The sequence below is a fragment of the Nymphaea colorata genome, chromosome 6, assembly GCF_008831285.2.
Source record: "Nymphaea colorata isolate Beijing-Zhang1983 chromosome 6, ASM883128v2, whole genome shotgun sequence".
In the NCBI taxonomy this organism is placed as follows: Eukaryota; Viridiplantae; Streptophyta; class Magnoliopsida; order Nymphaeales; family Nymphaeaceae; genus Nymphaea; species Nymphaea colorata.
Genome location: NC_045143.1, coordinates 23,849,367 through 23,865,211, shown reverse-complemented (window position 1 = coordinate 23,865,211; position 15,845 = coordinate 23,849,367). Strand labels below are relative to the sequence as shown.

The following is a 15,845-nucleotide window of genomic DNA, read 5'->3' as shown; positions in this document are numbered from 1 at the left end:
TCTCTCTAGTGAGCAGACTCCCAGTAGAGGGAAAAAGCTTTAGGAACATATAAACGGCGGACCAATTTTTGATGTATTGAATAATGACCACCTAATATTAGAGAAATCGCAAGTAACTTTCACATGGAAGGGGGATGCCGCGTGTCGTTTTCTTTTTCTTTTTTTTTTCGTTGTTGGGGTTGGGGTTGGGGGTGGGGGTGGTGCGGGTGCGGCAATTTCTCAAATATTAGGTCATTTTCTCTAAATACAACCAAAATTGGGTCATATAAATTTTATATTCTGAAATCTTTCGAATCGACCAATGAGTAGGCTTGGCCGTCGGGCCGGGCCGCTGCCGAGCCGGGTCTGGGTAAAGAAATTTTGATATCGGGCCCAACATGAGTGAGCGCAGCCCGGCCCGAGTTCTTAACGGGTCGGGCCCGGTCATGATTCTGGCCCGGCCCGACGGCCCGTTAGGTCTGGTCAAGAGATTTCTCAATTCTCATTTCATTTTCTGCCGGCTGCGCCTTCTTTTTTTCCCCTATTCGCATTTTCCATCGGTTGAACGAGGCAGAGACAAGGAGAGACGAAGACTACCATGTGCCACCGCCACCGCTGTCTCCGCTCCACAACTGGGCCACCTTCGCCCTTTCGCGGCTCCGCCACTGGTCCACTCCACCGTCGCCCTTTTCAAGGTACACGCTGCAGAATTGATGCATCCTTTTTTTCGTTGTTATTTCAGTTTTATGCAAAAGTGTGCTAGCATGAAAAATCTCGTGTCAAATCTAAATTCAATGCCTGTTTGTTCTGTAAACAATGAAATACCTGTAGGATATAGAGAGATATTTCCTAGACACTACGTTTTTGGTTTCCACATTGTTTATTTCTTCTGCTTCACACTCTGACGGCCATGGGCACTATATCCTAGCTACAGCAAGCTGATCTCGCCTCAACTAATAAATGATTGATACCGATTTTGTTAGCAGCCATGGGACGATAGGAGTACAGCTGATCTTCGCTCGGGTTGGGTGTTGACGGTCACCCTGATAGCAGCCCACTTGATATTCAAACGAACCCTCAATTGATTAATTATCTCGGTAGCTGAATGACTCTAACTCACTATTCCATTTGCCTATATATGTATATAAATTCACACTGAGCGAGGGGAGAAAACCAGCAACAAAGAATTATGCTTTTAAAAGGTAAAATGGGGATTCTACACCAACTTAACACATGACACAGATGAACTGACAATTTACAAACTTTTTCAGTTCATCATAAAAGAAAAAAAAACTTAAGCGTTGTTTTTAGAGGTATGAAAAGATTGGGTATATTTTTAACTAATGATTCTTTAGGAGTGGCTCGAAAAATTTTCCTACATAAAGTTGAAAATCTTAACACAATATAACCCAAGGGAATATTAATAGTCATCTAGGTCAGGCAGCTTACTAGGAACCCATTAAGTCTGGTCAAGTCATCAAGTGTAGGTTAGTTTCAGGATAGGATCACCCCCAACTTGATTCTCAACTGCATAGATGAATGTGTTTCCTGAAACAGATTTCAGGATATGATCACGCTCAACTTGATTTTCAACTGCATAGATGAATGTGTTTCCTGAAACAAATTTCAGGATATGGGTCATAATTGGAATTCGGGAGTAGATCTCACATCACATGATTAATCAATAGAATGGAGTTCTTGGGTGAGCATCTCATCTGATGACGTCACTGTTTTTACTTTTTACGAAGTGACAAGTGTTGCAATAATACATGAATATGCCTACAGAGACATCCTACTTGAAATTATGATACATACATGAAAGTACACAATCCTTGAAACCCTAGATATATAAGTTTACATCACCGACATAGTTCATAAAAGAAAAGCATCCGTGCTTAGCCATAAACACTAACAAATATACCAAACTTTATACCTACTTAAGGGGAAGAAATAGTCCAAACCATTTTGTTAGCACAAGCATTTATTAATCTATTGTATCTGGTTGACATTGTTGAAATGGATGTTCACGGTTAAGGGGTTGAAATCTAATTCTGATTACTAATTGTAGATTTGATGAAGAAGTTAGTTTTTTAGCTTATGCTTTGTTGTTTGCTCATTGCAATTCTATATTTTCAATTTCTGAAATGTATAACTTGCAAGAGCCTCTAGTTTATGGGAAGTTTCTGTGAATCCCTCTTGTAAGAATTTTTGTAATTGGTTTCCCTATGACTCTATGTTTAGGTTGTTCGGATTTCATTCAAATAGTAAGTCATGTCATCTAACATTGGGGATGAAGACTATCGTCCGATGGCAGATGTAGAAGAAGATGAATCTTTTACATGTACTGAAAAAGACGTTCAATCCAAGAGAAAAAGATACTCAATAGTTTGGAATGACTTCAAATTAGTAGAATTTAATAGAAAAAAGTGGGCGAAATGCAAACATTGTGGTGAACGATTTACTGCACATAATAGTAGTGGTACGAGCTACTTAAAACGACATAGAGATACATGTGTCAGAAAACAAATACTTGATGAAAAACAACGAATGTTGTCATTTGGAGTTGGTGAATCTGGTGCTTCAAATGTAGGTCTACAAAGTGACAAATTTGATATGGACAATATAAGAAAAGGTTTGGCTAAGTTGACAATAATGCATGCACTTCGTTTTAGTATTGCAGAATATGAATATCTTAACGATCTTCTAAAGATGTGCAATCCAAGGTTTGTGCCAATTTCTAGGAGAACACTTACAAAAGAGGTACAATCAATGTTTTTGACTGAAAGAAAGAGATATCAAGAAGTTCTAAATAACCAAGTGCAGCGAGTATCATTGACATTTGATATGTGGTCCTCACAACAGACATTAGGGTACTTAAACTATGATGTTCCTACTCGATGGAATTCTACATTTATAATGTTGAGAGATGCATTATTATTCAAAGATGTCTTTCAACATTTGGCATCGTGTGATCCTAGTTATACATGTTTGCCTTCTGAGGATGAGTGGTCTCATGCATCTCATTTATGTTAGTTCTTAAAGGTCTTCTACGATGCAACACATCTATTATCTACCACCAAGCAGGTAACAGCTAATATTGTTTTTGAAGAAATTGTATCAATTTATCATCATTTGTATAGGCATTGTGGAACATCAAATGTACATATAAGGGCATTGGCATGCAAAATGCAAGAAAAGTTTGACAAATACTTTAAGGGCTACAATATTCTCTTCGCAATTGCAGCTGTTTTGGATCCTAAGTTCAAGTTGTCATACTTCAAGTATTTGCTTGGCAATTTAGATAAACCTGATGCAATAGTGAAATATGAAATTATAGAGAGCACTCTTCATGAATTGTATGCTGAGTACAGAAATATGTATGAGGATAGTGACACGTGTGGTTTGGAAAGGGCCAATGCATCCACTAGTACCTTGATTGCAAGGGAAGAGTATAAAGTGTGTCTAGATATGGGTTTAAAACATGTGTCAACTCTATATCTCCTGTAGTGGTTCACACAGATCTAGACAAATATTTGCTTGATCCAATAGAAGAAATTTCACCTACTATAGAGTTCAACATATTATCTTGGTGGAAGACAAATGAAAGCAAATATAAAATTCTAGCAAAGATGGCTCGAGATGTGTTAGCTATTCTTGTATCTACAGTTGCTTCAGAATCTGCATTCAGTACATCAGGAAGAATTATTAATGATTATCGATGTTCAACTACGCCTGAAAGTATAGAATCATTAATCTGCACACAAAGTTGGATTCGTGATGCAAGCAACTTGTGTGAAAGGTAAGATGTTCATGCTTCATAGTTTATACATATTAACATAATAGTGTGCTTAAATTAATAAGTGTCTTTGTTACAGTTCTCATGATGCAGAGCACTGTTTTGACGAGGAATGTTAATCAAGTGCATGCTTATTATGGTAAATTTTTTTAATTAATGCTTCGTATTCTATGCTGACAAGCACATGTTAATTTTTATTAAATTTTTTTTTTCATGTTAAATTGCAGATGGACATTTCAGTCACTCAAAGATCTTCTCTTGCACGGGTTTATGCTTTATGGAATGCTACTTCTCTTTCCAACATCGTAAGTACATTGTCATATATGCTCCTCTTTTTATAGTAGTTTTGTAATATTGGTTTGGAAATATTGAATTACATGATATATACAACTATGTACCATTTTTTTGTGTGCTTATATGTGGCTTTATGCTTTCCATTAGTAAGGAGAATGGTTGAATATATTACTGGTATCTTAGCAACATTGCAACTTAATCCTGCATTTGCTACTGGTATTTTAGTTGCAGCAGCTGCCAATACGGGAAATATAATTATCTTAGAAAGTTGCTGCTTTATATTCTCTTCAATTTTTAATATTATATTTGTCTACCTTGTTATTTTATGAGTTTATACTTTATTGTCTTTTGTGGTTTTGGTGGTATACGTAGATATGAGGAAATATTTAGTTTATGTATGTCTTTTTGCATGTTTTGGTTTTTTATACATGTGTTCTGCTTCTAACTTGAAGTACATTTTAGGAAACCCGGTATGAATGTAAGCAATATCTTGATGAAGTTGATTTTCAATTATACAAGGCTTCTCATGCTAGCTTTCTTTTAGTAGCCCATGAATGTGGGCTGTGGAGATCTCTGACAAATTTTTTGGCATTAATGCAGTTGGTATCTTTCATTTGTGGCCTTGTTTATTACGGGTTCCTACAAAAATCTTCTCAAACTATGAGTGCTCAGACATTTGGAAGGTATCTATCCAACGATCCTTATAGTTTGTCTTAATCTAGGAGATTATACCAAGTAACTAAGCAGATGGTTGCGGTTGTGGATATATGGTATAAGCTCATACTGACTTTTATGATGGGTCATTTGTTGTCAAACGTCAGATATCAAGGCCAAACTAACTTGTGAGAAAGTATGACCAGGTCCAGTGAATGTAATCAACAATAGTGCTGTAATTTTGCTTGTCCAGTTATTGTAAGAAGTTGCAAACTGGGCCCTTAAAGTCCAACCTTCAGAATATCTACTTTCAACTAGGCAGCCTTTAGGAATCTTCCGTCGTAATAACGTCGACATTGCCTTGTCTAAGTCCAGTTCAACACATTAACTTCAACAAGAAATTTTGGGTTGGCACGGTTGACATGGTCAGGCTGTTAATTCTTCCGTTAGACGAGTTCTTAGTTGTTAAAAGCCGACCTTGATTGCTCTGATGATCATATAATATGCTTTAAAGCCTTCAATCTTTTTCATTGTCATTTGTGAAATTGTGTTTCTGGTTATAACTTGTGATCCTCTTTTTTTCCTATGCAGAAATAGGGAGGGTGATGGATGGTGGGTCTTTCCCGTTGTTCTTTTTCTCTTTAAATGCACTCAAGCACGGTTTGTGGACTATGTTTGCATCCCAAAATTTTCATTAGTTTTGGAGTGCTCCAGAAAAATGAGGTTTTTGTTCTGAAAGAGGAAAGAAAGGGACTCGCCCGTCGGTACGAGGATTGACCGTTTCTGGTGCCTTTACCGAGGGTAATCAACCCAAGGAATATGTTTATCATTGATGCAGTTCGTTTTAACTTAAACATCTTTTCGATTCTATATCCGGTGTAGAAAATATTGAAAGTTTAAAGTTTCAAACTTTTGAAAAGGTTCTTGAAGAATTGTTTGAAAATGTGAAATGTTTTGAGGAAAAAGTGAAAATAGTAAATACCATTTGAAAAACTTGTGAAATCATTTTGAAATCACTTTAGTGTTCTCTTAAGACTTTAAGTAGGTTTAAGATTTTGCTCTAATTCGGTTACCACCTAGCTAGAGCTCCATCCCTTCTTGCTTAAGTTCTTTTGGAGAGGTGCTTGTGATCATAAGTGAAATAAAGTGGGTAAGAATGCATGGACGCATTTACCCTATATGATTGAAAGAATGTAAAACATTCCTACCACAACATTCATCTAAAGTCATTCCTACCACAACATACATCTAAGATTTCGTTGTTATAATTATTGTATATAAGAAGGAAAAGTTTTTAAAAAGAGATAGAGATTGTAGACCATCAAGCATGATTCTAATATTGGGTCATTACTTGGTTTGTGGTCTTATTGAAGTTGGTAAATAGAAAGTTCGTGAGAGGAGAATGTTAAAAAGAATATAAGAGATAAAACACTCTTATGAAAAGAAAGAGAGAGAGATAGAGAAAGACATGCATACATGTATACATACCATCACATATACACATATATGAAAGCTTAAGAAAAAAAGATGTATTGATTCGAAGAGAAAGAGTTAGAGGAAAAAAAAATATCATACGCATATATGGGTATGAGAAATTTTATAAGAGAAGATATTTGTCTTGGAAAGAGGAATAAATATTTGAAAGAGAAAAAATGGAGCATATGTACATACGTATTCATGCACATATCAAAATTTATAAAATGGAAAGTGAAAGCATAGAGAGAGAAAGATGGGGGGTCATAATGTTGGCATAGATGTATATAACATGTATATACATCCATACCTTCACAAGATTAGAAATCAAGGAACAACTTAAAATTACCAACTTCAAGTTTAATGTGAACCGGAGGGGAGCTTGGACTCATGCAAGAGTTTAAGCTAAGTCCCTAAGGCCATGTTAGAAGGTTCCTTTTGAAAATGTTTTGAAAAATAGGATTTATATAAGCATAGAATGTTATTATTTAGTTTATTGTAAGGGATATATTTCTTCCACCGTTGGGTATGGAAGAAAACAAGCAACATAACGAGACACTCGTTAGGGTTCCTAATGGGATGATTAAGAAGGAAACTAGTGCAAAATGACATGCAAATGCATATTAACATGTACATTTTCGTGAGGGTATATCCTGGGTTGAACAAATCCCAACCTCAAAAATTAATATAAAAATAAAGAGTCCCCAAACCATACTCTCATTCCCACCATACATTCACATATAAGTAGCAAAACCAAGCAACTATGCATGGATAATATATAGACAACATTCAAGAAAGGAAAGAGAGAAAGAGGATGATGGAAAGTGTAAGGTTCAATTAGAAGGGAGGACATAATGTAACTATGAAATGATATGTCACCTCATTTTCTCATGTTTCCGGTGCACTTGAGTATAGCCTCTTGACTCTAAAATAGAGATTGAGAGCTATGTCCTTTGGCCATGGAGAAATAAGAAATAGAGGAAAATAAAAGAAAGCAAAATAACAACAAGAATGTATTCATGAAAAGAAAGAACATGATTAAAATGAAAGATCATCTCATCTTTCCATGCTCTCGGTACACTTGATCATAGCCTCTTGTCTTTAAAAAGAGATTGAGTGCTACCTCCTTTAGTCATGGGGAGATGAAGATGAGGAGAAAATGTAGAAAGAAAAACAATGATATATTTAATAAAAGAGGAAACATGATTCAATCATGAAATGAAAGATCCTCAAATCTTTTATGCTCCCAATGCACTTGAGCATAGTCTTTTGTCTCTAAAAAGAGATTGAGTGCTATCTCCTTTGGCCATGGGAAGAGGAGGAAGAGAGAAAAGAAAAATAACAAGAACAAGGCTATATTGAAGAAAGGAAATAACAATAACAACAATAATATATTCATGAAGGGAAAGAACAACAACAACAAGAATACATTGAAGAGAAGAAAGAGCAAAAAGATATTAACGAAGAGAAAGAACAACAACAACAAGAATGCTTAAAAGAACATGATTTAATCATAAAATAAAATATCATCTCATCTTCTTATTGCTCCCGGTGCACTTGAGCATAGCCTCTTGTCTCTAAAAAGAGGTTGAGTGCTATATCTCCTTTGGCAATAGGGAGATGAAGATGAGAAGAGAAAATGAAAGAGAAATGAGAGGGATGATGGTTACATACCTCTAATGAGAAATAACCTAAGGAAGATGAACACTTTCACTTGAAGATCCCCTTTGAGTGGAGCTCTAAGATGATGTCTTTAAGAGGGTTGTAGCTTGCTCCAAGTTGGAGAGGAAAATGGAGAATGGAAAAGGGAGAGAGAGTGAGCTCAAGAGAAACTCTAAGTCTTCAAGTGAGAATACACTAGAGTTTCTCCCAAGGGCCAATATTGCCTAAGAGGGGGGGGCAAATGAGAGGTATTTATAGAAGATTTTGGAGCCAAAACCTTAAATTTGAATTTTTTGACTCAAAAAGACTAAAATCACCCTCTAAAAGAAGGTTTTTGGTAAAAAGGAGGGGCAAATTTGTCTTGTTTACCCAAAAAGACTAAAATCACCCTCTAAAAAGAGGTTTTTGGTCAAAAGGAGGGGTAAATTGGTCTTGTTTACTCAAAAAGACTAAAATCACTCTCTAAAAGGAGGTTTTTGGTAAAAAGGAGGGGCAAATCGGGCTTGTTTATCCAAAAAGACTAAAATCACCCTCTAAAAGGAGGTTTTTGGTCAAAAGGAAGGGCAAATTGGTCTTGTTTACCCAAAAGACTAAAATCACCCTTTAAAAGGAGGTTTTTGGTCAAAAGGAGGGGCAAATTGGTATTAAATGCTTGATTTGGATCTAAACTTGGGTTTTGGATCTAATTTAGATCTAAAAGTTGTACTTTGGATTTCATTTGGATCTAAGAGTTGTATTTTGGATTTGAATCTTGTGCTTAAATTTGAATTTCGCAGTTGGATAAAACATCATAATATTTTAGAAAAAAAATTGGGGTGAACAGACGCCCCTCTTTGTTAATAAGCCGGAGTGAGCCGTGCTTAGTGACAAAGATAAACGCCACAAATTTTACAAACAAGACATTTTCATAGAGTTGTTTCAGGCTTTACCCCTTACCTGAATGGGTTGTTTGAGTTTAAATTGCAGGTTTAACCCCTTACCTGCATGGGTTTGCCGATTTCAAATTCAGGTCTAACCCCCCTGAATGGGTTGCCTTGATTTGCATCACAAGTTAAACCCTTTAACTGTGTGGGTTGTTTTGGCTTGTAGCACAGGTTTAACCTCTTGTTGCTTTGGCTAGCATTGCAAGTTTAACCCCTTGCCTGCTTGGGTTGCCCTCATATTGTAGGTTTAACCCTTTACCTACACGGGTTGCTCTCAAGTCCTGAGCGATAATAATAATAAAATAAAAATAAAAATAAAAATGCCCCAGTGTAATTGTCATGTTTTACGACTGGGAAGAATCTAGATTGAATAGCCGATGTGGAAACACAAATGTTTGACATTGATTGGAAAGTGAATACAAGAGAACTAGACATAAAATTTCTTGAGGTGAAGGGCATTAACATGATCGGCAAGTTCCACCCCATCAGCATCGATTAGTCGGTATGAATTGGGGGGCAAAGCTTCCTTAATGACATACGGGCCTTCCCAATTTGGTGCCCACTTGCCTCGTGGTCGTCCTCTAAGGTACACCGCAGATCGTAGGACCGAATCATTTACTTTGAACTTTCTCTCAATAACTGACTTGGCAAATTGTCTGGCTACCCTTTGGCGATAAGCTTCAGCATGTTCAGCCGCTTTTAGCCTCTTTTCATCTAGCAAATCGAGCTGCATTAGCCTTTTCTGCTGATATTGAGTAAGAGGGAGCTCTATGAGAGAAGCGAACTTCAAAGCAGGTTTCAACACATGTAATGGTAGAACCACTTCTGTTCCATAGACTAGCTCTCCTGGAGTGGCATTTGTTGGAGTTCTCATAGTGGTGCGATATGCCCATAGAGCGTTATGCATCTTTTCATGCCAATCTCTTCCAGTTTCTATTGTCCGTTCTAAGATGCAGATCAGGATTTTGTTGGTAGCCTTTGCTTCTCCATTGTCTTGGGGGTAATAAGGAGCTGAAAAATGGTGCGTGATGTGGTACTTGCTGCACAATTGCTTCATCTTTTCATTTTTGAAATGAGTTTCGTTATCAGATACTATATCATGAGGGACTCCAAATCTGCAAAGAAGATTTTTGTGAATGAAGGACACTACATGACGTTCTTCTACTGTTCTGAGTGTGACGACTTCTACCCACTTGGTAAAATAGTTTGTTGCAACAAGAAAATACTTATGACCATTGGAAGCTGTAGGGGATATCGGTCCAACTACGTCAAAGGCCCACATTGAAAATGGCCAAGGAGATGTCACAAAATGCAAGTGAGAGGCTGGGGCATGGATCACTGGAGTATGCAGTTGGCATTCTTTGCATCTTTTGACGTATTGGTGACAGTCTTTTTGCATGGTAGGCCAATAATGTCCTACTCGAATTATTTGTTTGGTAACCAACATGGCCTCCACAATCTCCTCGATGTGATTCTTCGATTACTTCCTTTGCCTCATCTTTATCAAGGCACCGAGAGTATTCAGTGCTAAATTCACGTTTGTATAAAACATCTGCTAGGATAAAGTACCTCGTTGACATACGTTGTATTGCTTTTTGCTCATTTTTAGGCATTTCAGCCGGGAATTCTCCGCTTTCAATGTACATTTTGATGTCATGGTACCAAGGCATATTCCTCCCTTGGATATGATGAACATGTGTCATCGTTTCAAAAGCAGAGTGTTCTAATCTTCCAATCTCAAAAGAACGGATTGCTTCATTGGTTCGAAAAGTGATGGTCGATCCTAAGCTCGCGAGGCCATCCGCAATAGGGTTACTTTCTCTCTTTACGTAAGCCAATTGTACTTCTTCGAATTGACAGATTAAGGAGGTAGCAATTTCTTGATATGACACCAACTTTTTATCTTTGACTTGCCATTCTCCATTCACTTGGTTTATAATAAGCTGAGAGTCACCGAAGGCATGCACTCTTTTCACTTGAAAACTCAATAAAGAACGAAGTCATTGTATGAGGGCTTCATATTCAGCTATGTTATGGGTACATGAAAAATCAAGTTTCAAAGAGTACGGGATCATTTCGCTTTCTGGAGTGATGAGTAAGATGCCTATGCCTGCTCCCATCACATTTCTGGACCCGTCAAAGTACATCTTCCATGTCGGAACCGTTTCCAATCTTAGTACATGCTCATCTGGAAACTCATCATTTGTTCTGATTTCTTCGTACTGATGGAAGTCTGCTAACTGATCCGTAATTGCTTGTCCTTTGATTGACTTTTGAGACACATATTCAAAATCATATTGCATCAACAGAACTTGCCATTTGGCGATACGCCCATGAAGGATTGGTTGCTCCAAGATGTACTTGAGAGGATTTAGTTTGGAGAGTATCTTGACCTCACAAGCTAATAAATAATGTTTCAACTTCTGACACATCCAAACCAATGTCAGACAAGTTTTCTCTATTGGAGAGTACTTCTTTTCGTACTGAACAAAAGTCTTGCTAATGTAATAGATTGCATGTTCGATGTGACTTCCTTCCTCATATTGTGCCAAAAAGCTGCCACATGCTGACTCATTCACTGTGATGTAAAGCAGCAATGGTCTTCCCAACGTTGGTGGTTTTAGAATTGGTGGATTTAGAAGGTATTTCTTGATCCTTTCGAATGATTGTTGGCATTCAAAACCCCATTCAAACTTGACACCTTTCCTCAGCAGCTGGTTGAATGGCTCGCATCTCATGGCCAGATTGGAAATGAATCGTCTGATGGATTGGATTCGTCCTTGCAAGCTTCGCAACTCATTGATATTGGTAGGTGGTAGCATATCGATTATTGTCTTAGCTTTGGTAAGATCCATTTCAATTCCCTTCTTACTGACCATGAAATCCAATAGTTTGCCTGACTCAACCCCAAACACATATTTTTGAGGATTCAGGCGAAGCTTGTACTGTAAAAGCCTCTCGAATACTTGGGCAAGAGTTTCAATGTGATCTTCTCTTGTCTTGGATTTGATCAATATGTCATCGATATATGCATCCATGATTTTATGCATCTGGTCATGGAAAATGGCGGCCATGGCTCTTTGATAGGTTGCTCCAGCATTCTTCAACCCAAATGACATTATCGTGTAACAAAAAGTGCCACAGGGTGTAGTAAAAGCAGTCTTAGGTTGATCTTTGACTGCTAATTTGATCTGATTATATCCCGAATATCCATCTATGAAAGAAAACATCGCATGGCCTGCAGTACTGTTTACCAACAGATCAATGTTTGGAAGAGGATAATTATCCTTCGGTGTGACTTTGTTCAAGTCTCGAAAGTCGATGCACAACATAACTTTGCCATTTTTCTTGGGGACCACCACGATGTTTGCCAACCATTCGGGGTAATCAATGGCATCAATGAATTTTGCCTTTAACAGGTCCTCTAGTCCTTCTTTTACAGGGCCTTCTAGTCGAGGGTTAAGCTTGCGCAATTTTTGCTTAATCGGCTTGCAATTAGGATTTAAAGGCAAACGATGTTTGACCAACTGGGGGTCTAAACCTGGCATATCTTCATAAGTCCAAGAAAAAACTTCTTGGTTACTTATAAGAAAGTCCACCAATCTTTTCTTTTCATCTACTGACAAACTGGTGCCAATTTGAAGAATTTTAGGATTTTCACTGGTTCCAATATTAATCTCTTCAATTGGATCATTAACCAAAGATGATGGATGTTCTTGTTTCTGAATCTGAGTGAATTCTGGCAATTCTGACTCGGGTATTGTCATAGAATCCCTTTCACCGACTACTTGTTCGATAAATGCTTTCTGGGGGGACTTCCATGGAAAAAGAATAAACTGAGACATATTGAGTTCTGACATCCTGTAAAGAGGATAAAGGAAAGAGTTGGACGAAATTAAAATTGACAACAAAAGATTACTCGCATTGCATACAAAAAAAAAAAAAGGTTCTTAGTTCATAGAATGGGTCCTCTCATGAGACCAGACAAAAAGATGTTTAAATGGAGAGGATTTGAAACAAAAGTGAATACTATTAGCCCTCAAGATCTTCTTCAAATTCTTTCATGATATCCCAGTCCTCTCGTGTTCATCTGAAAAGGGATGCTAATCGGCTGTAAGATGCCATTTTCATTTTTTCCGAGGCCAGTGAATGGACGGTAGCTACCTTTCAGAAGCAACTGAAAACCTTTAGGATTTTTTGTGAAATGAACACATAAATGATGGTCTTGGTAACTTGCATGATTGCACAAAACAATATGGGCACTTTCAAATGATTCGCCTATCTTTATGTTCTGCATCCATTCTTCCAAAGATCTGTCCTTCGTTGTTCTTATGATGGGTACATTCACTGGATCAATTGGCCTAGGGAGCATTGGTTGCACTAGCCTTTCGGTTGGATCATCAGCACATATAGTGATGACTGATGTGCCAAAATTCCATTTGAGGCATTGATGAAGAGTGGATGGGACTCCTCGTATTTGGTGGACCCAAGGTTGTCCTAAAAGTAAGTTATATGATGGTGGCACATCTACCACATGGAACATAATGTGATGGCTAGTATTTTCGATGGTCACGTTCATATCGAGAGTACCTTTGCTGTTCATGCTTCGGCCATCATATCCGTAGATCTTGATATCATTTGAGCAATATTTGTTTTCACGAAACCCCAATGTTTTAGCCGTGAGATCAGGACAAATATTCAAACCACTTCCTCCATCAATCAAAAGATATGGCACCGTCATCCCATTGACCTGAACAACGATGTAAAGAGCATCTTCATGGAAATATTCCCATTTTGAGAGGTCTTTTTCTGAGAAGGTAATTGATTGATTTTTAGAAGCTTGAACTGAGTCTCCCTCATCCATACGCTCTTCCAAGGGGAGAACGTCCAAATAGCATGGATCTTCATCTGAGGAGTCATCTGATGATTTGTCGCCTTGTAAGATAAAAGTTTTTGAAATCATGGGACGTTTCTTGGGCAAACTTTCTATCCTGCCATTCATTATAGCAATGAAATCCAGAGCTTCCTTTTCTTGGTTTACCACCATGACTTTGTGTGAACTGCTTCCAATATAAGGTCGAATGTGCTCTTGTGGATGGTACGGAAGTGGAGTGCCTATAGTGATCATGGCCACTGCCGCCTTTCCGTGGTCAGGGAATGGATTCCTTAGTATCTCAGGGGTGCTATCATCACAAATCTTGAGATCTTTGTTGATGAAGTCTTGAATAATATTTTTGAGGACAAAACAATCCTCAGTGTCATGACCAGCGGTACGATGAAACTTGCATAGTTTTTCTTTATTTCATCCCATCATTTTTGGAGGCTCTGATACTTTTGGCAAGACTATAGTTCCTTTGGCGAGAAGGTATTCCAGGATCTTCTCCCGAGACTGGCTCAGAGGAGTGAATTTCCGGTCGTAGCTCCAACCTGGGTGTTTGTTTTTTCTTTCATCATCGCCTTTGATAAACTGCGTGTTCTTCTTGAAACTGACTTCCTTGTCATGCTTGTAGTTATTGCCATGGTCTTTTCTAATGCCAGCATTGGCTATGAAGTGTGCAGGCAGTTGTGTCCTTCCTCCTTTCTTCCCATCTTCTTTGTACTTCGGAGCAATAATTCCATCAAAATCTCCTTCCTCAATCCCTTCTTCTATCGAGTTTTCTTGTTCAATCAACTCAGCAAAGGTTTTGATTGGGGCGTGGCGGATGAGACTTTTCAAGGGTTGGACAAGATTTTTCCTAATGAGTGACAAGACTTGTGTCTCAGAAATGGGCTCCTTCATCATATTGCATTGAATTCTCCATTTTTGGATGAATTTCTGAGCTTTTTCTCCCTGTTTATGACGAAGACTACAAATGACACTGAGGGTTGGAGCCATGGGAGCATTTTGTTCAAAACTTTCAACAAACATGTTAATCAACTTGTCAAACTCCTTCAGTTCAATTGGATTGACATTTTCTTTGTACCATTGTGCGGCAATGCCTTGAAGACTTCTTGGAAAATATCGGAACAAAGCTCTGTTATTTGTCCGAATTTTGTAGCAATCATTGAAAAAGGTTGAAAGATGAACGTATGGGCAAGTGGTTCCATCATATCTGATGAATTCTCTGGGCAGGTCTTTCACATCTTTGTCCCCCTCAATGCCAAGGAAGTAGTCCTCACACGAATATGAACGTTTCCCCTTTCCCTTAAGCTCAAGATTGTTTATTTTTTTTCCATTTCATAGAATCTGCGCTTAGTCGGACTTTCATCATCACTTGATTCGACCAATTCTAGCTTGGTCTTTTTCTTCTTGCCCTTTATCTCCTTTACTTTTTCTTCAGAACTCTCACTGTCTAAGCTACTGCTAGGGATGTAGTTCTTGGTAGACTTTCCCTTCCTTTTGGGCTTCTCTTCCGAACTTTCAGTGGTGATAGGACTAGGTGAGCTGCTTTCTATCATAATTTATTTTCCCTTTTTGCTTTTCTTTGTTGTCTTTTTCTTTTTGAGAGAAAGCAGTTCGGGTTTTTCTTCCTTACTAATTGTCAAATCTGAACTCAAATAATCTTCATCCTGATCTGTAGGAGAGGACTTGTTCTTCTTCTTCTTTCTTTCTGCTTGGCAGCCTTTTCATTCTCTGGCTTTGGAGTAACCATCAAGGCATTTTGCTCTTCTTGCTCTTTCATGAATCGCTCCATGAACAAACGGAACATATGGTAAGTTTCTGGCTCGATTGCTGGTAGGCCAAATGTTTCTGGCCGGAGTTCAGAAGATAAAGCCTCGTTCTGAGGAGCTTGCTTAGCTTGCGATCTAGTTTCAACCATCTTGTTGGCTTTCAAGTATTTACCTCTATGACGCAAGAAAATAGAGTTATTGGATGGAAATGATGACAAAATGAATGTTCATATTGCATTACAAGTTTTAAAAGTTACATCCAAAGATACTAATAAAGATGACAATGATAGAAGGAATACAAAGTTGACAACATAAAATTTTTAGGGAATTATGAATGGTGGTCAGTTGGCATCCCACCACTCAGCATATTCCTTCTTCACCACTGGGCATATGAACCAAGTGTATGATATCTG

The 15,845-nt window shown here is 37.9% G+C and overlaps 1 protein-coding gene across 4 annotated transcripts; it reads left to right on the top strand.

Moving 5' to 3' along the window:
* The first annotated feature begins 547 nt into the window (after positions 1 to 547).
* Positions 548 to 5,527, top strand: LOC116256444 (uncharacterized). 4 transcript variants are annotated; one of them, XM_031632809.2, is made up of 5 exons: positions 548 to 674; positions 3,855 to 3,914; positions 4,003 to 4,080; positions 4,670 to 4,752; positions 5,315 to 5,527. In XM_031632809.2, the coding sequence occupies exons 1-5, from the start codon at positions 578 to 580 to the stop codon at positions 5,318 to 5,320; spliced, it is 324 nt and encodes a 107-aa protein (XP_031488669.1). In that variant the 5' UTR covers positions 548 to 577; the 3' UTR covers positions 5,321 to 5,527. The 4 variants fall into 4 exon arrangements, with proteins under 4 accessions (XP_031488669.1, XP_049934372.1, XP_031488670.1 ...); XM_050078415.1 differs by having other exon boundaries at positions 567 to 674; positions 3,646 to 3,914; XM_031632810.2 differs by lacking the exon at positions 548 to 674 and adding an exon at positions 3,087 to 3,778.
* The last annotated feature ends 10,318 nt before the right edge of the window (positions 5,528 to 15,845 follow it).